This window comes from Crassostrea angulata, chromosome 3, assembly GCF_025612915.1.
Source record: "Crassostrea angulata isolate pt1a10 chromosome 3, ASM2561291v2, whole genome shotgun sequence".
NCBI classification, from domain to species: Eukaryota; Metazoa; Mollusca; class Bivalvia; order Ostreida; family Ostreidae; genus Magallana; species Magallana angulata.
In genome coordinates this window covers 54,622,854-54,643,430 of record NC_069113.1, presented here as the reverse complement: position 1 = coordinate 54,643,430, position 20,577 = coordinate 54,622,854, and the positions used below count along the sequence as shown (strand labels likewise).

At 35.2% G+C, this 20,577-nt stretch overlaps 2 protein-coding genes across 10 annotated transcripts in view; one reads left to right on the top strand and one right to left on the bottom strand.

Moving 5' to 3' along the window:
• LOC128176028 (double-stranded RNA-specific adenosine deaminase-like) overlaps window positions 1–2,980 on the top strand; it is a 28,735-nt gene extending 25,755 nt beyond the window's left edge. For 6 of the 7 annotated variants that reach the window (XM_052842021.1, XM_052842023.1, XM_052842020.1 and 3 more), the window contains 4 exons: window positions 128–213; window positions 358–537; window positions 1,223–1,457; window positions 2,232–2,980. In XM_052842021.1, the coding sequence (XP_052697981.1) occupies window positions 128–213; window positions 358–537; window positions 1,223–1,457; window positions 2,232–2,445 (715 nt within the window). In that variant the 3' untranslated portion in view covers window positions 2,446–2,980. Of the gene's footprint in view, window positions 1–127; window positions 214–316; window positions 538–1,222; window positions 1,458–2,231 lie in introns of those variants that run through there. The other variant, XM_052842024.1, reaches the window with a different exon arrangement.
• Window positions 2,981–3,130: 150 nt separating this feature from the next.
• Window positions 3,131–20,577, bottom strand: part of LOC128176032 (neuronal acetylcholine receptor subunit alpha-10-like) — a 38,643-nt gene continuing 21,196 nt past the window's right edge. For 2 of the 3 annotated variants that reach the window (XM_052842026.1, XM_052842027.1), the window contains 5 exons: window positions 18,187–18,332; window positions 8,943–8,987; window positions 4,422–4,531; window positions 3,789–4,324; window positions 3,131–3,681 (listed from right to left, as the gene is read on the bottom strand). In XM_052842026.1, coding sequence (XP_052697986.1) covers window positions 3,131–3,681; window positions 3,789–4,324; window positions 4,422–4,531; window positions 8,943–8,987; window positions 18,187–18,332 — 1,388 coding nt within the window. Of the gene's footprint in view, window positions 3,682–3,788; window positions 4,325–4,421; window positions 4,532–8,942; window positions 8,988–18,186; window positions 18,333–18,373; window positions 19,275–20,577 lie in introns of those variants that run through there. The other variant, XM_052842028.1, reaches the window with a different exon arrangement.

Sequence of the window (20,577 nt, the reverse complement as noted above, 5' to 3'; positions counted from 1 at the left end):
GTAACTCCAGTTCAAAACAATATAAAACGCGAGATATTGTGATAGAAGAGTTTTTATTATCGCTTTCTTTTGATTAATTGCTATAAAATGAATATTTTTTTTAACCTTCATATGTAAATAACCACAGTGCGGATCCTCACCACACTGACGGAGATCACGAACCAGTATTCAGAAAACGGCAGCACGGTCTTCTCAGAACCAAAGTGGAGAAAGGTATATATAAATGTCTCTTTCAGCTATCAGAAACAAACGATTAAAAGTTTAATACAAAAATTTACAAAATATAAAAAAGAAGAAGTGAGTTTCACAAACACAGACATAAGATACATGATATGGACATGTATTTGTGTGCGACAGGTGAGGGGACGATACCTACAGACGACACCCCCCAGACACTGGACGGAATCCGCCGCGGACAGCGCCTGCGCACTATGTCGTGTAGTGACAAGATCTGTCGCTGGAACGTTCTGGGAATACAGGGGGCGCTTCTGTCTCTATTCCTGGTGGAACCGATTTATCTTTCTTCCATCACACTTGGTATGTATATATACATGTATATAAAGAGAATTTCACCATAATATATCTCCACCTTTGCTCCGGCCGAGGTTTGAACTCACCGCATATGGAAATACAGTGGCGTCGAAAGCAAATTCAAAGTGGGGGGGGGGGGGGGGGGGGGCTAGACTAATCCTCAGAAATCGGTCGGAAAGGCACACATTGCATAGACATAAACATATAATAAGCTATACACATATTATAAGCTATATACATTAAATAAGCACAAACATTGCAATGACTCTCAAATTGACGTATAATTGTATGTGCCCATAGTGAAGGAATTTGATATACATAAAGGACAGAAAAATTCACCATATTGGAATATCATGTAAGGTTTTGGTTTTGATGGAAGGGTTTTGCCTTTTTTGCCTTTTTTTGCCTCAATTTTTTTAAAAATTTTAATTCAATTTGAATGTAAAGACGAGGAGACAGTACCTACTTTTAAACTTTACGATAATTTTAAAACTAAAATCATGTATTCAAAATTTGTTTTCTGACTTTCAATTTTCGTTAGTTGCACTAACTTAACAATTATAGAAAACAATTTAATGTAAGCAAAGTTAGAGGTCTCGGTACATGTAACCATGCATTTTTTGGCATAGAATCGTTTAAATGGATATCATTGTAATTTTCTGAACATTAAAACAAATCTGGATATCTCTAGGTATGTTATTCAATGACGGGCACATGTCACGTGCAATGTGTTGCCGCGTAGATCGTGACGACCAGCCTCTGACCGGTCTACCCCCGGGATACAGGGCCCAGCACCCAAAACTTGGCTGTGTTACCCGGGTTACCGACACTCGTTCTGTGGACAGATCCAGCCCACTCAGCGTCAACTGGAACATGGCGGATAACAGTGTAGAAGTGACGGATGCGACACGCGGGATGACGACACGGTATCACGTGATTTATGTCAATTTTAGTACCTGTATTACAAATCAAATATACAAACACCGGCATCACAATTCAGATATTGGATATTGCTGTACTTATACAATATTATTAAAACCCATTATATGTTCTCATGAATCCCTTTGTCGTATATTGCAGGAGCGAGACGCTTCGTGCACAGGATGTTTCGGGAACCAGGCACACAGCATGGGGGGGGGGGGGGGGCTATTTCCCAACTTTTTGTTGCAACAGATATTTTTCTATTATAAAATTTACTTAAAAAACAGTGAATGATCATGGAGTTGCCCAACCCCCCACTTTTTGGAGACCTTGTAAAATTTTAAGTGAATTAAGATGAGGAAATGAACAGTGAAAATTAGTTATTGGCTTTAGGCATGCTACATTATTCTCTCCCCTGATTAAGATTTTCTTGAATCAAGAAAGTTGCCCCCCCCCCTTTTTTTTTTGCTTGTCGAGTGTTTTTTGATGAGTCCCTTCACAATTTTCAAAAAACGATGCTACGTGCCTGGGAATAGTGCTTTTCGGGGACCAAGAATAAAACGCGTCGGAATTAAATAAAAGCATATTGACAACAAATTATCAAATTGTGTGATAAGGCTTGTTAAACACATACGATTTTTTTTTTGCACAGTTTAAATCATAATATAATTTGGAGTCGTCATTTCATCCGGAGGTATTAATTACAAAATATGTTGATTGATATCCTGTTTGTATACAGCACAAACTAAATAAAAATCTCACTTCTCGTTTATTTGTAGAAATACCGCGTCCCGACTCTGCAAAAGATCCTTATTTCTATCCTTCTCTCGGATTAACTGTTGGAAAGACATCGGACAATCGACCTATCGAGAGACAAAGGACTCAGCCACGAAATACGGTGCCGCGAAAGAAGTGTTCGAATCGGCGATGTATAAAAATGGGTACGGTCAGTGGGTCAGGAAACCCCCGGAAGTAGATTTGTTCTATTTATAAACATGTAACATCCCATACGTACATGTACGCAAAAACTTTTGTCGGATTGGTTATAGGGCAAGTGGAAAAAGTCATATCATTACAAATTGACATTGAACTGGACAGCTGAGCAGCACGATACATGGCAGTCCAGCAATTGCCAGCAAACAATGAGGCGACTACCGGAGCTTCAATACTTTTACTCTGCAATTAAAAAATCAAACACTCGCATACCATTTATAGTTTAATATTTAAAATATTGATATATTTCGATGATAACAGACAAACATACATATGTACATGAAACATAGCGATTTAACATGAGCTTATACTTGTAGTATAAACTTGAGGATCATACTGTAGTTTATCATTCAAATTCATTACATTTTATATTTTAAAATAAGGTAAGCATGTTGTCTACTTACAGGAGATCAGTTGTACAAGAACATATTTAAAACTTATAAATACATCACATCATCTTCTAACAAAATGGTTAGTTTTCACACATGTGTATTTTGCAAATTTATATTTCTCAGAAATAAAAATCACATGTTAAGTTCTTGTAATAATAAAAAGCCTGACTGGATTTTCAAACACAGAAAATCTAACAGACACATTCATACTTTGTGTAATGGTTTTGCCTGGCGCCGTGGGTGGTAACGATGTCTTACATGAATGATTGTAACATAATGAAAGCAAACAGTGTTTATTGTAATGGCGGCTTCATTAACGGCTGTACGACTAAAATTAAAATGGACGATAAGACAGCAGCGAACAGAAATATCCAGAACAGAACCCTGTCCATCACATGGGCCACGAACTGCCACTCGTGGACTATACCCTGGTGGTTCTCCTCATAGTCTTGCTTCTCCACAAGAAGCTTCAAATGGTTGGTAATTTTCTGGTGTGTTTTGTCCCTCTCCATTTCTATATGGTATTTATCGTTCTGGTAATTGTTGATAGTATTATTGGAGTTTTGCTGAATATTTCCATTACACGTGCCAGCGGTGTTACCGTTTTCAACGTTCTCAAAGAATGTAGTCAAACACATATCGTCCTTCCGGAATTCGTCCACAAACGGCTGTGGAATTTGAGATTGACGCATACACATAAATCTTGCTAAGATGTCCACACACAAAAAGCGCAGCCATCTTGGCACAGGTCTCTGGTGCGGACCCACGTGATGTAGCTGTAGCACAAAAACTGTTAGTATGATAGACAATGACGTCATACCCATCGTCACTGTCAGATAAATACCTGTCAAAGAGATTAAAATGCAGGATTTTTTAAGTTTTAAAATAAAAATTGGTACGATTACAAACGTACAATTATAAAATAGGAAGCATTTTAAAGCTTAGTTTTACCTATCAAAGGAACGAATTCTGAAGTAGCCGGCATGTTTTCAGCGATAAGAAGCATGAATACAGAGAAGGCCAGGAGCACGGTAATTCCGAGTGTTATTTTCTCCCCGCTGTCGGGCGGCAACCAGAAACCCAACAAACTAAGAATCGTCAACCATAGACATGGAAATATGATATTGAAAAGATAATACAGCGTCTTTCTGCGCATGACAATAGTAAACGTCACATCCGGGTAAGGAATATTACAACACTGGTAAACCACTTCATTCCTAACCCCGTATATAGTAATCAGTTCCCACTCCCCGCTGTATACGTAGTTGGACAGGTCCACTTGCGCGGTCCTGTTTGTTATATCCACTTGGAATCCATCATAGGCCCAGGAACCAAATTTCATTTTACAAATTTGGTCGTCAAACGGGAAGAATGTAATATCGATCTTGCAAGAGCTCCGGAACTTGGCGGGAGGCGGCCAGAATACGTTTCCGTCGTGCCGGACCATTGCCTTACTCTGCATATATCCGGAAGTGTAGTCATCCGCGCTGAAAAATAGCAACAATATTAGACCTTTGAATTTCTAAATCAATGTGTAAAGAGTTATTCAAACAGGCCAATCATGACTTTGAGAAAAGCATGTACCTGTTGTAAAGTACTATATCCGGAAGCCAAATCTTATCACAGGGCATGCGCAAGGTTTCCAGTCCATTGTATTCATTTGGATCCCAGATCAATCGTTCGTCTTGCCATTCCTGTAGATAGAGTGCGTCAACTGTATTGATGCATGGTACACTAAATGATACTTGACTTAATATGCAGTTAGTGTCATTTTTATGAACGTATGCAGTTAAGGTAGTTGAATGAAATTGCAGCAAAGAGCAGCCCTCTTTAGGTATCGAAAAGATACAGTGATTAAATGATTCAAACATTGCATAGGACACAGGTAACTGTGCCTCACATACAATGTAGCTTCGATGGAAATGAACGAGCTTAGGTGAATAAGAAGTGGTATATCTATTGGCCAGGATTGATCGTGCACCCAATTAATTATTTTAAAATGATTTATCTTTAATTTGAATGTTAAAAAATACTAAAAAAAGCACTTCCTGGTTGGTTTTCCCTTTTGTCCGGATCTACGCACGGTATAAGTGATTGTAATGTAATACGCACAAATCTGGAAAAGTTGAGTTTATAATATTATATTTTTGTTCTTAAGTTTACATTCAATTTGTTTTACTATAAAATTACAATATATTCATGATTGGTTTTAAAAATTTTATGTTTATAGAATTTAATTTCAATAAACAGCTTCAAAAGTCTAAATATAGGAATGATTTAAACTTTAGGTCGGCTTAATAGGCACACTTCCAATTAGTACTGTGTACTAGCAATAACTAAGCAATACAGACTGCTTTACGAATTTCTCTAAGTTAAAGTTTTTTATTACTTTTTTGAGCTTAGGTTTTAGGTAAGGAACAATTAGCGGAACAAAACGTGCAACCAAAATTTCGATGGCCGGGCTGGAGATCAGTTTATTCTGATTGATTACATTGTAACATCACAACTCCCCTGATTTACGGTTTATCGATACTCCTTGCAATAAACCCTTGGGCTAATGGTCGTTGGTTTTAAACAGAAAATTAACCGTTGCTTCATCTTAAACTGATCTTTTCTTCATCGCTCATAAAGAATGAAATCTAGACTTAAATACAAAATTTTCTTGTAAGATTGCAAAGGCGAATGGACCACTTGATATAGAAATACGCAGCAATTATTGTCATATGTACATGCACATTGTGTTTTAACACAATTACGTTATCATTGCGAGTGTTACTTTCGATATACGATGAAAAAAAAAAAAAACCAAATCGACTCTCCATTCAATGCAATCATTACTTGTAGCTACGATCTTTTATTATTTATAGTCAACATTTGACAAAAGCAAACTATCGATTCAAAGTTAATTTTTCAATCAAATATAAATTATGTTAAAAAAAATGATTCTTTGTTAACAACTACATGTATTAGAATGATATATCACTACCCCCCCCCCCCCAACAAAAACAAAACGGACAAACAAAAATCAAAAAGAGATAATGCCAATTATTTTTGACACGATGTTACTTGTAATCAGACCTACAATTTTGAAGGGCCGTCCTTTCTTTAGTTCAAAATTTCAACAACAAAAATTCGGTCGTATGAAGATTTCTCGGTGTATGCTAATTATAATTTGATAATTCCTAGATAAGAATACAATTTCATGCTGTAAACATATGGGTTTCATTTGAACTCTTGTTACATTGCTCATAAACTGCTAATTTTACCCCCAAACCGATAGAATCAAATGCATTTAAATGTTTGGTTGGATACAAAATGATATTAAATGTTGTTCTGAAGAAAGCAATATAACAGAGAAGGAGGAATATATCTAACAAAGATTGTTAAAATTCTCAACGATAACAAACTGACATCTGGCTCAAAAAGTGATTACTAAAGATAAGATAGGAAACCTCACGTGCTGAAATCGGAGCGAAGATTATCACGTTCAATATAAATTACATCATCTGTGCCTACTATGCGCTCTATATATACATATAGATATGTATTTGTGATCTTAACGTTTTGCTAATAGGAGAAAACTGGCAATCAGGCAAGCCGTACCTCAATAGGAAATTGTTTACCCAATTGTTTTGGCTTAGTTCGGTCATTCCAAAAACAAGACTGAGTTAATCGTAAATCTAGCTTCGCCAGGAGATAACAGATATTTAATTGAGCATAGACGTTTCTTTTAATGAGTAATGTAGAATAATAGTTTATCTCTCTTAATCAAAATTTTATAATCCCTGGGGTGTTAGAATCACTTGGATTCAGTTATCATTAACATTATTTATTATATCAATTGTTTAAGTCATGTGCATGCTTCTATAAAGTATTCTTTTAAAAATCTTTTTTTTGCTGGGATATCTGTTTCATAAACAGTTACCTTTATTGGAAATTTATGCTGCATCAGAGCTTCACATACAAGTTTGCAAAAACAGAAAAGTATATCTTGTTGACTCGAATTTTGCTTGAATATAAAGCACTATACTTTGCAAAGTTGTGGATAAAAAAGAATGGCAAGTTAGAACATATTACCCACTTTTTCAATGGCTATCAAAACGTATGCGCCATGCAAATATTATCTCTTTTTTGTTTTGCCTCGGACTAGAATGTATCGACGTTATTGCATGAATCGCGTCACGTGATTGCCTTACAAAGGACTGTGCGGTATGGTCAAATATCTGCCCCCGATTTCAACCAATTTTTAAATAGTATCGTATAAAAATAAAATCTTCACAAATCATTGTAAAGAGGATGTCTATAACTTTAATCTTGATTTTAGTCATCATTGCTCATTCGCTGTTTATCTATGACGCCACTTAAATGACCTAATTCCCACAAATTTGCAAAAAAATGAAAATATTCTCATTTTTGCTCCATATTTTGCAATCGGAAGTGCAGGTCTTCTCAAGTGTGATTTTAACATATGTTTTTGTCAGATAGTTATACACATTATATTAAAAAATGGAACTTGAGCATGCCTGCGCTCGATGTTTCCCAGTCGAAAAACCATCGGAAAACACCCATATTTTGCTACAAAACATCAATTTATCAAAATAATGCAATCTTCATGACGTTATTTCTACATTATGACGTCACTGTGGTGATAACCTTTTACACCTTTATTTCCAATATTCACCTTATTTTTAAAGCTCTTTTTAAAACTTTGATTTTGGGGGCAAAAATGCATAAAACCGCACATAATCCTTTCTTTACACGGCGAGCGTCAAAATTTATACGGCTATATGGCGGACGAAACATTATTTGAGCTGATTTTTTTACACTAACGTTCAACCATTCCTTTAATTTTTAAGCCACAAAATATTAGAGTGACCCCGGCCCCTTTGCCCGTAACGTAATATTACGATCATACAATGGCATCCAGGTTTGCACAGACGACTGACAAGGAAGGTAATTTTTAAGAGAATTAAGCTATGAATTTAATTGTTATATAATTATCTTTTGTTTTTTTTTACGTCCTCAACGAAACAAAACACTTATTAGGTTTGTTACTCGGCTCCCCCTCGCCTTGTATGAACTTTACCGACCCCACAAATTTCTGTAATATTGTTTGCGGTCCTCTATGCTTTCAGTTGAAAACGCAATGTCGCTGTGAACTTAACAGAAATTCTTAACAATCAAAAACATCACTGAATAGACTATTTAACGACTGCAGATTGCATAAAAAAGTGGGTTATGTTCTAAGCAAGTTAGACCATATTAAGCAATATTCAGTAGATTAAGAAGAGGCTGAACTCGGACGCTTCACTCACTCAGCTCACTATTAAATTTTATTAAATATTATCTAACTATTACCTAGTGCACCATTTTGTGCAACGTAAATTTTACTTTATTATTATTTTTTTTGAATGAAAATTATTTTGTATTTGTACATGTACCTCTTCGGTCGGTCAAATTGATTAACAGGTTTTTCATCGTTTTAAAAATTGGAAAAGTAAATCAAAATCATTATCCAATGAAAATCCCTTTAAAATACCACAAACTTTGCATCGATCATTCTTCAGACTGTCTATATATCAACTTTAAAAAAAATTCACCCAGTATAACCGTATATTCGGGGGTTTTATTAATGCTAGTAGCAATATTTGCAAATAATAGGGTCTATCAAAATTCTTTTTTTCTTTTTGAGCAAGTTCTTTGAGATTTTAGATGCATTTCATTTGCAAGTTATAGCTGATATAATTTGCAGGGTTTTTTTGCGAAACGAATGTTTGCCAAAAAAATAGCCAAATATCCCCCCCAACCCCCCCCCCCCCCAACCCCCCCAAAAAAACCAAACAAACAAACAAACGTGTATCAATTAATGTGAAAAAAAACTCTGACTTACGGTATGAAATTTTTTTTTTAATTTGAATGTATCTATCCTTTTTCACAATTTTGTAATATTAAGTATGAACGCATTTCATTCCATACATTAGATTATAATTTTCAATCTTGCATGAATCTAACGAATTTAATATGCATACATGTATGACTTTATATCATCGCATACAAGCACTGCCATGCCATGACGTCACAATCCTACAAAAGTGATAGACTTACCTGTTCCAGCCACACGCTGGTAGTCAGCACCTGGTTTACCTCATCCTACAAAATTAAAACAACGAAAACCATTTCAATTCAGTTATTCTGTTTGCGAGATTTCTATTTTTCTATTAAAACGTAAAACATTTTAAGAGAGAGAGAGAGAGAGAGAGAGAGAGAGAGAGAGAGAGAGAGAGAGAGAGCGCTGATTCATCAGTAACTGAAAACATAACTGTTACAAATCAGTTTGATAGATACATAATTTATTCATGCCCAACGATCACTATGAGAAAAATTATTTCCTCATAAAAAAGCGATACAGGTGTAAAAATACGACTACATGGCATCGTAGAACCACAGGCGATCAGTTGGGCAAGTTCCATGTATCGCAAATTTTTATCTGAGCTTGTCGAAATACACAAGCAAACAACACCTGGGAGGTTTTAATACTTTGCAAACATCAAACATTTCAAAAATCGTACAGAAATCATCCGTGCCCTCATGTTGAGTGTATAAAAAGCTACAATGTCTTAGACTTGTACACAGGAGATTTTGAAGGTATAACTGAGTCATTGAACTCCACAAGATAACGAAACACGGAAAACAATCATTAAAGCGACTGTGTAGATTGTGTACACTGCACATAACCTAAAGGTCCTCCAGACATAAAAATTATAAAATATAGCATTATGGATATTTAAATGGCAAAGTAATGATACAGTCAAGAATCTTAAAATAAAAAGTTGTAACTTATTTTGTCTAGACATATTTGCTATAATATTGTAGTAAAGTTGCGACAATTTCGAAGGTTGGCGTGACTGTAGGTCCATGTGGACCAACAAATCGTGAATGTACTGCGATCCCTTTTTGGTCCTGCAATAACTCTAAGCCATTTGTTGAAGAGAAAAACAAGTTAATTGAACGTTGGAAAGCAATAACTACATTGAAAAAAAGGCAAAGTACAGTTAAATAATGTGCTTTTCCAAGTTCCACAAAGAAGGAACGAAGGATAGTTATACAATCTACACTTTTAATATGCTACATATAATTAATTTCAAGGGATATTTAGTTCGTATTTTCGATTCTATTTAACAATTCTGTAATCTACAATTAATGCTAAAAGTACATCGTTGTATCAAGTGCAATAGTTACTGTAAAATTTATTGAAACCATTGCTAGATATTTGTCGATCATCCTGATAACTTAATATCAATTGGCGTCTCCAGTTCACCGCAACAGCCCAGTTTTACTCGACAGCACGTCTCTATGACGTCACGAGCTTATTCCCCGATCCTAAACCAGTCAGCATGACACTTCGAACGCGTCTATGCGAGTACAAATAAGTGACCCGTGGTGAACAATGCAGTCTCTTGCGTTCTTACGTCTGCTGCACTCTACTAAATGAAGTCGGTTTAATGCGATTTATGGGGCTGGTTATCTTTTCATCTGTTTAACCTAAAGTACTCTTGCATCATGTTTATTTTTTTCCAATAAAGATTTTTCTTTCATGTCTTTCTTTACGTAGCAAATTTCCGCCAAATAATTAATGATATAATGAATTAGTGTGATTGCAGGCAAGATTGGACTCAAGTGATGATATGTTTTTTTTAAATATTATCTGTTATTTCCCGTTCCTTCGCCTGAAAAGAGATGACGAGCTCTTATCCAGTCCGCTCCCCCAGCTATAGCATCTATTGTGCTTATTTGAAGAAACTCCAGCTCATTAATTCAATCTTTGATCACATTAACAGAATTTCTCAACCGATTCTCGAGATGCCAAGAGGTTCCCGAAAGTATGATACATTCAAGCAGTGATTAAAGAGCATCGTTTATTAAATCTCGTGACACTCGAAATGATCGGTAGATTCCATCCTGAAATCAAAAGTATTTACCATCTCTTCTCACTATTCGTGATTGGCATAGGCATCGATCGCAGTGTTGACATGTTGTAAAATAATTGAAAAAAAGTTTCAATTTTTTCCTGTCAAATCTCTTTGAGTCTAAATGTTTTGCTATAAAACTGTAACGTCTACTCAATCATAAGATAAGACCATGCAGTTTTATCAGAGTAGGAGGGAAATCGTTTTTACAGCAAAAACAATGGCTCCCCTAGTAGGACATTCAGAGATTTTATAAACACAGAACAAATATCCCCTTTCCTTGATATTCCCAACAGTATATCATTTGTTGCATAAAGAACACAAACAAGCACTTGGATTACGAAAAGATTTAAGACAAACGCAATAGCAAAAAGCGTTTAATTGAACGAGATCGACTGTTATAAAACGCGCCGACAATATTGCTCCCACAATTCCTAAGTATTCCACTGTAACGTTTTGTTTCTGTATTTTATTTAGTCATTAATGCCAGTATTTTTGATTTCTTCGTTCTATTTGCTGATTTACCTTTATACCAAAACGCGCATACATAAGCGTTTTTTTGTTTGGAGGACTTTGAGAAGGGACCGCTCCCTTGTTTTGATCCTCTACTACAACAAATGTTTTAAAGTTACGGGCAGTGCAATCTCATTAACCAACATCTTTTGTTAACTACTGACTATTATAAAACGTCAATTTATAAAAAAAACCCACAAACTTCATTCATAACTTGGAAGTACTACAGTTTTCATGACAAAAATAGGATGATTTACCACCAAGAATGCTTTTGATGTTTTCTATCTTTGTGTTCTTAGATGTTCGCAGACCATTGTTATGCAAAATATTCATCGACATGAAATATATCAGATACCCAAATCAATACCTATACGAAATGAAAACAGAAATAAAGTACAATAAAAATATGGATTTTCGTTATCTTTAAAAACCGTAGAACTAGATTACGATCCGAGCGCGCATTTCGCCTTTTGAAAGACCCATTGAGACTCCTTGTGTTCAACCCGAGGTTTTCTCATTAAAGCTGCTCTCAACAAATTTAATTAATAAGTGATTGATTGCCATTCAAGGATACACGTGCTGTTGTTTTCTCGGTAGATAATCCCGTTGTCTCAAACTCTATTTTACGAAATCTACATTCTACTCACCCAAATCCATCCCAGAGTATCGTTAATGGGATCTTAATTGAAAAATAATTCCTCAACGACGGCTGGGCTCTAAATCTTACATAATTCCCGTCAACGGCTTGACATTTGGATTAGAAGTCAGAAAAATTAAAATCTCTGCCAAATTTTGCAGACTTTTAATTCTGCTCCCATCATTTGAGCTTGGGGTGCTTCGAAAAAAACGTATGTGCAGACAGCGCAGTTAAGAAAAATATTATTGTAGAGGGAAAGTGACATATTATGATGAAGTATTTTACAAAAAATGAACCGAAATTTTGATTTCAAATCTGCCCTTATTGCTTCTTATTCTATCCATTTCCAAATCAATTGCGCCAAGTTCTATATGCTCCAGTTATTGTTTAAACAGTTTTATACCATCACAGTGCGGAACTTTGTTCTAATAAAACCATACTATCTCTGCATATTTTTAAGTCAAGTATCATAAATACAGGATTCACAAGCGGTAATAAGGACTATTTATCTCGTAAATACGACTCTTAAAACTAATCACTTAAGAATTTTTTGATTCGTGTCTTTGGAGCCAAAAATTGTAGATCAAGTTTAAAGTGACAGAGACAATTCACAGACAATGGTAGTTAATCATTGTTTTTACGTGTTTACTCTGTTTAGAAGGTGTTAAAAGGTAGAAAGACGTAGACAAGTGGAGGGAACAGATAACGATAAAAATGATCCATACACCTTCAAGAAAAACCGCGCTGGTTAATTAATTTTGGACAAAGTTTGATCTTTGCCTAAACCATAGCACACCACCTTAGTGATTTATTAACACAAAAAGTGTATAGCAACACCGGTCCGGCTATACCGACAGTAGCTGCTCCTTCTACATGAAAACCTGATAAAGATTAAAAGATGTGAAACATGTTCAGAGGCATGTTGATGGAAGAAGCACAAAACAACCCAGAAACCACATGTACAGGTGTTAGGGAACATCTTCATAGAACCAGTTCAAAGAATCCAAACACTTGCTCACATCTCGCCGTTAGGGGGAGGGATTACGAGATTTACAGTTTACTAATTGGTTTTAATTGCGACGCACCGGTGTTCACCGAGTGACCGTTTAAATGAATATTTCGTATGATCTGCGCATCAGAAATTGTGTAACCGGTGAGTAAGTCTTTCTGTGAACCTGACTGACCCCCTGACCCCATAACAAGAAATGTATCGATGACCTTATTTCTCAGGAATTCGGGAAATTACAGAAAGAGTTGTTAATGCCACAAAAATACTTCCCCATGATACCAAGTGAAAACCTTTTGTTATATAACACAGGCATCTAATTGCTTACATGCTCATGCAAAGCGGGAGCAAACTCATTTACAAGAATGAAAAAGAGGTTAAACGTTTCCATGACAATTTTCTATATTCTCAATACTCAGATACAAAATCTATTACGTTTGGAAGATTTACAAACTTGAGATAACCCAGTAAGTGAAAGCCGTTACTCGCAATTCGTAATTTTTCATTATATACAGCAGTTGGCTGAAGAAGTGTTTTAAACCTGTTTATAGATACTAGCATTACTAAGCAATTTAGACCATATCTCTAAATTGATGGATGTATTAGAAACTGACAGTTTTGAATACTGGGGTACTGGGTCACGGTTACACGGATTCACTGTGGGTGTTTTATGACACAGAATTAGTCTGCACCCAGCCCTTTAGCTTTATGAGAATTTTAATCAGACGAAAAAAGACAGGTATTGCAACTATTACAATAAAGAAAGCTACATCTCGGAAAAAATTGCATATTTTATAAACCGTCTTCAAATAAGAAAGATTCAAAGAAAAAAAACACCAATTATTTTTTAAAAAATAACAACAACAAAACAGAATAAAAAGCCTCCAAAACACCTTCAAAACAGAACAAAATAAAATCCAAGAAAACAAACACACAATACCCCCTCTCCCAATAATAAAACCCCCTGCATATCAAGACTAAGTAGCTCTCAGCGTTATTAGTACTTTGATTTATGGTCATATTTTTCGGCATTTAAAATTCGATCAATCATAGCGGAAATACTCTTAAACAAAATGAGAATTGAACGCTTAGTTACGCCAAACATGAATATGTTGAGGATTTTATCAAAGATAGCGGTAAAACCATGGTAGAAACAAAGATTGTTGATAATGAATGAGTTTCATTGAAAAAATCAGCCAAAAGACACAATTTGTTCAGGAAATACTTAAGCACATTTCCTGTGACTCCAGAGATCTGACCGAGTATCAGGAACAGCCAGAGAACTTTGGGAAATCGCCATAGTGGAAACGTTTCAAAGGAAGTGTGAGCATTTGAGTAAGATATGGAGGTTGTTGATTATCTCTACAAAAAGCTGCATGGAAGCGAAGTGATCGGACAAGGAAATGCTCTCCATGAAAACCGTGCCATATCGGTAATTCCTCGATAATTAACACATGAAAGAACACTGTTCCGACCATTGAACGGCTTTGTATCTTCGGCAGTCTATCACTTTATTCAGACAACGGAAGCGGCAGACACATTTGCAATATGTGGCTCATTTGTTTTAATTCTGGGTCTCAGTTAAAAAAAACTGGTATCAAACGGTCACTGAGTACATCTTTTGATGTTCTGTATCACTACATTGTATTTTTAAATATAAATAAAAATAACTTGGATATGTCTTTCATTTAAAGGATGATAATTAAGATTTTCCATGCTTATAAAAAAACATTGGGCTGAATTAATCTGTCAATGCTTGAATCTACTGATAATCCATTTAACGGTACAGTTTGGTTTGGTGGCCAACACTTACTATTCAGAAATGCCCATGGGACACAAAATAAACTCGTCTCTTAGTGAATACGACGCTAAAAGTGGGCGTTCGACGGAACCATTGATAAATCATGATGCTTTAAGAACGAATTAATGCTTAGTAAATACCAATAATTCAATAGAATACACCAATATATTGCTCCACGGTTAATTTAGAGTCACGTAACAGTATTTGCTTAAGGTGGTGTGGGACATTTGAGGTATCAAAATTTATAGATCAAAGTTCATCGTATGTAAAATATAAAAATGTTTCGAATTTTCAAATAGTGCAATGCTTGTCAATAATTTAACAAATAAGAGTCATCTAAGGTTTTGAACACGACATAAACAATAAATAAATATATTACACTTTAATTCATCTTACTAAGCTGTAAGGCAAACATAAAGGTAACGTTAACAGTTTATTTATCGTTTATTACAAAAGACAGCTAGTGAAGTTAAACATTAAGATGCCATTAACCTTAATGAAAGTCACGTCCACTTGAGCACATTTTTTAAAAGAAATAATATACCACCTGGGTTATAGTTTATATTTATGTCAATTTCTTTTATTTTTACAGAATTTACGAGAATGTTCTAACTGTTTGTAATTCATAGTGCACACTCTGCTTAAGTATATATCTTAAAATTAAATTGAAATTTAAAAAAACCCCGCAAAACAATGCAACTAATGTTCCGTCAATGCCTTAACATAACTTGTAAAGCTAGATGTTAAGCTACATGTAATAATTAATGTAATGATAAGATATATTGGCCGATGTTGGTGAGTGGCTTAACATCAGAGCGTCTTACTACATGCAAGTGCAGGTCCCGGGTTCGATTCTCTGTTTGTTTGGGGTTTTTTTTTTAAAAATACATTAATTCATTAGGTCGCTTCATCTGAGACACATGTAGTACGCGGATCATGTAGCACTACTATATCTAGTAAACACATCCTTATTCGAAGAAATAGCTTTGCCCTTCATTCACTTTCAACTTCAAAATCAAGACAAATTGATCATTTCCCTCCCGTATTCCCATGAAACAAGCGACTGTTTGGTCTAACATACAGGGTGACTACTATGGCAAGCCAAATTCACAAAATTGAGCTAGTCAGAGTTTCACAGTCGGTAAACTAGGTTTAAGGGTTGTAAACTATAGTTTACGGACAGAAAACTTTAGTTAGCGACGATAATCTAGTATATTTTACAACTGTAAACCATAATTAACGCGATCATCAATGTTTCAGAAATGTAAAACTATAATAATTAACAATAAAATAACCATTTGCGATTGCAAAATATAGTTTTACGAGAGTGAACCTACAATATAATTAACAACTGTTAACTATAGTAAACGAATGCAAATTAAAGTGTACAGATGTGAATCTATATTTACATGTATCAGCAAAATCGATCGTTAACGTTATTGCAGACAGATAACTTAGATTATCATTCGTAAACTACTAGTAGTTTACAACCGTTAAATATGGTTTTGCAGATGAAAACCATAACAGTTCATGGATCGTTAATTTTATAGTTAATAAATCGTGAACTATAGTTTAGGGTTCGTAAACTATAGATAACAATATACCATTGTTAACTTTAATTTAGCGTCCGTAAACTATTGTTAACAGTCGATAAACCTAGTTTATCATCTGTGAAAATAAATTTAACCCCGTTAATCTATATTTCACATCTGTAAACCATAGTTAACGCGATCATCATGTTTCAGAAGTGTAAAACTTTAATTAACAGCCATTTGCGTTTGCAAAACATAATTTATCTGATAAATATAGTTGCATGATTGTGAAACTATGATTAAGAACTCTTTACCATAGTTAACGAATGCAAATTTTAGTTCACAGATGTGAATCTATATTTATCAGCAAAATCTATTGTTAACGGTATTTGCAGACTGATAAACTTAGATTGTCATTCCTTAATTATAGTTTACAACCGTTAAATATAGTTTTACAGATGAAAACTATAGTAAAAAAATCGTTAACTATAGTTTACGGTTCGTAAACTATAGTTAATAGTCGATAAACATAATTTATCATCTGTGAAACTATGTTTATCTTATTTTTATCTTATTTTTGTGAATTTGGCGTGCCATAGATAACTGACTCGGATTGATACTGAGTACAACATTTTCTTGATAAAAATAGTATTTGGAAAGATGGGTTTTTTTCGAACAGTAAAAATACAAAAAAAATATTAGGAATTTGAACCATTATATAAGCCTTACAGTGGTCTTTATTGACCTTTTGCAAGTTAATACATGTCTCTTGTTGTCTACAATCATTGATAAAAGAAACCACATTATATTTCATACGATTCTAATATCAATTCAACAAAGAACCAATGATTGGACACCGTCGTGCACTCAGATCAAAAGCTGAAATGACAGTTGTCAACAGGATTAGAAGATGGTCTAGTCTGATGAAGGCATCGCATGCACGCACGACTGGTCACTTTGAAAAACTGGAGTGGTCCGACACCGAACCCCTGATCCCGAGGCCCGGAAAATCACAATTCTCCCGTTAACAAATAAGTAACGGCCTTCAACGTGCCCCTGCGAATATGGCCGCCCGAGGAGAGACCACTGGAGAGACTAATTACCGCAAAAGCTTGACAACGGGAAGCCAAGGAATATGCATCAACAGTGGCAAACAAGCCAACGATGAGGGCTTTGAACTGCAAAACTCTCTGAATTTCTTGTCAGATATATTTTTATGTGAGGAAAATATTTTCATTTATTTTTTTCTCTATATTATTATTTGCAGGATGGAGATGATTCCAGATGAATATTTTCTCACACAACGCTGAAAATATATTTTGCGAATAATTTTTGACTCTAAAGTACACGAAGAAAAAATAATTTATCAAATATTAATATATATCAAAACATTTTTTAAAATCGAAGATACATGTATATCAGTCGGTCGAAAAATCGAGCAACTTTTACCCTTAATTTTGGGCAATAAATACATGTACTAAATACATTGACTTGTATATAAAACTTCTATGAACGAGACTTGTGACAAATTTGAATAACAAAAAAAAAAAAAAAAAAAAAAAAAAAAAAAAAAAAAAACCCACAAAAAACAAAAAACAAAACAAAATGTGAAACGATAAGTGAACAAAATATAGAACTTCAATTCCTTTCGAATTCAGTGTATGATAATTGACTCACACGCTGAAATTATCTGGAATGCATACAAAAAAAAAATTATTGGTTTTAAAAATAAATGTTCAGAAACCAATTTTTCCTAAAGATATCAATTAGCAGGTAATATGTTATCCTCCGTGTAGGTTCTTTCTTGGTCAAAACTACCCCACGTTAGATACGATTTTAGACAGAAGGGTTTGCAGCATCTGGGATGAGTACATAAGCAATAAAAGCACTTACCATATCCGCCAGTTGTATGAGGGTAAGTCCAAATTTGACTGTTATAACGTGACTAGCATTAAATACAGGTCTGGCCGCAGTGTCATAATCTTTCAAGATTTTTTGCAACAGTTTCTGCTCGTCTGGGATTTTTTTCACAAGGGCAACTGGAAAAAAGACAAAAGATAATAAGATATATAGTTCTTACCATATCCGAAATCTGGGCCAGGGTTATCCCGAACTTAACGAGGACCACTTTGGACGCATTGTACACGGGGCGGGCCGCGGGGTTATAGTCGGCTAGTAACTTCTCTAGAAGCCGTTGTTCGTCCGGAATAATACACACGGACAAAACGGGAAACACGGACAGACACATCCAAGCCAAAACAGGCATGCTTAATACTCCAAGTCTGTAGTCCCATCTGAGGTGTTAACGTAAATACATCTTGAGATGCTCCCAGAGTCAATAATGTCACGAGCTCTGGTGATATGATAGATCCTATAGCTCCTGATCTTTGTCTATGTATATGATAATCAGACACGAATATTTGAAAGGTATGAAAAATGTGGCAGATTCCGTATCATAGCCCGTTTATCAAGCAGCAGGCGAGGAACATGTCTGAATGTTTTAATTGAAGTTTTTGATCCTCCCCGTTATCATGCAGGTAAACAAATCTTTTGAACAGCTTCCGTAATGATCCTAGCGTCATTTGTGCGCATCACAACACATCGGCGAAACGTCAAATTCACAGATCAGCTCGAAATGCGCTCCAAGCATATCTCAGCTGATTGACAGCCAATCAAATCGAAGAACAACTAGATAAAAAGATACCATCGGCTTATGCAGGATAATTAATTTGCTCAGTACTTCAATATGTAAAGACTAAAACTGAATGCAAGGTGCGCGTGGAAAATAAAAACCAACTTGTTCTTAACATGAAACTAATAGACACCATACTATGTTGAAGATATTTCAATGGATCTCTGATCACAGATCTATTCAATTCAGAAAATTACCAAAGTTTGAGGAACATTAACTCAATAGTTGTTTAATTAAGCAGCGGCCGTGGATACTAACGGGGTGAGGGAATGCAATGAATAAATACCGAGATCAATCTGGCAACGATCTGAGTCGGCGGGGGGAGGGCTTATTGAATGGGGTCGATTTATCCCCCACGTAACAGACTGCAGTCACTGGCCATTGGTTGTGCAGTTTCAACACTTCAGTTCGAAGAGAATAGAAAACCGCATTCTTCCTTCGTCTTGATGAAAATTTAAAAGAGGTTAAAAGTTTATATCATATCGTTATTTTTTTGCTCATTCTGTAAATGTTCACAATTAAGAACACGAATAAGAAAATTACTATTCCAAGGTTTCTTGTATTTCTGTCTTTTTTTATTAAACAAACTGTTGTGAACGTATTGGCAAAATGGAATTTTATTTAGCTTCTATATGTTTATTGGTAAGTGTATTATTTTAAATCGTATAACAAAAGGAAAGTTAAGATGCACTTTAGTTGGATTGTATTAAATTATTTTAATAGAAACATGACACATGAATCATACATGGAGTCTTCTTCTGATAGTACATTGATTGTATATTTTACAAGCTAATATTTGAAGAAAAAAAACTGCTTCAAATATTTATTTTAGCTAAAAGGTAGTGTATGTTACTCAGAGTTAACTCTAATAATTAACTTAAGCAAGAAAATGAGTGAATAAATACATTTTAATTTATTGTTAGAAGAATTTGTCTAATCATTTTTCGTTGTAAAAAAAAAATTGTGCATTCTTTTAATAACATCAATAGTTTGGAGATACGCGCAAGAATTTCAGAACTCGTTGAAGGCCATGAAACAAATGAAGCCCAAGGAAACGGAAGGAATACTCCCGCTGTTTCATCTGAAACGTTTTGTCCATGCATCTAAAACCGTCAATACTACACATTGACATTGCGATTGGAGATCAAACATTCGTGGAGATTTTGGTGTGCAACACATTAACCTTCAGCGTATATGATATTTAGGGGGCGGAATAGAATCGATTGAGGGGATTGTGTGTATCGCATTCTCTCCACTCCCCCACTGTGAGGGAATGTACAATTACATGTAGCTGATCCGCAGTGGGAGATAGAGAGATTGCATGTACACAGACCAGCTTTATTCTAAGGACAACTGACAGATATTGCATGATGCTTCTTCACTTCATAGACAACAGTTGACAACAATAACTGACGTAGAGGTAGGCGCATGTCTGAAGACAACGTGGCATTGACGACAACAACGTTCGTTGTTAGTGGGCGTTCCTTATATATTTATTAAAAAAGTTATAAACTATAAAACTTGAAATGCAGGCCAAACACACTGATTAGTAATCATCCATGGAGAACCGCCGATGGACTTGATGATCCAAC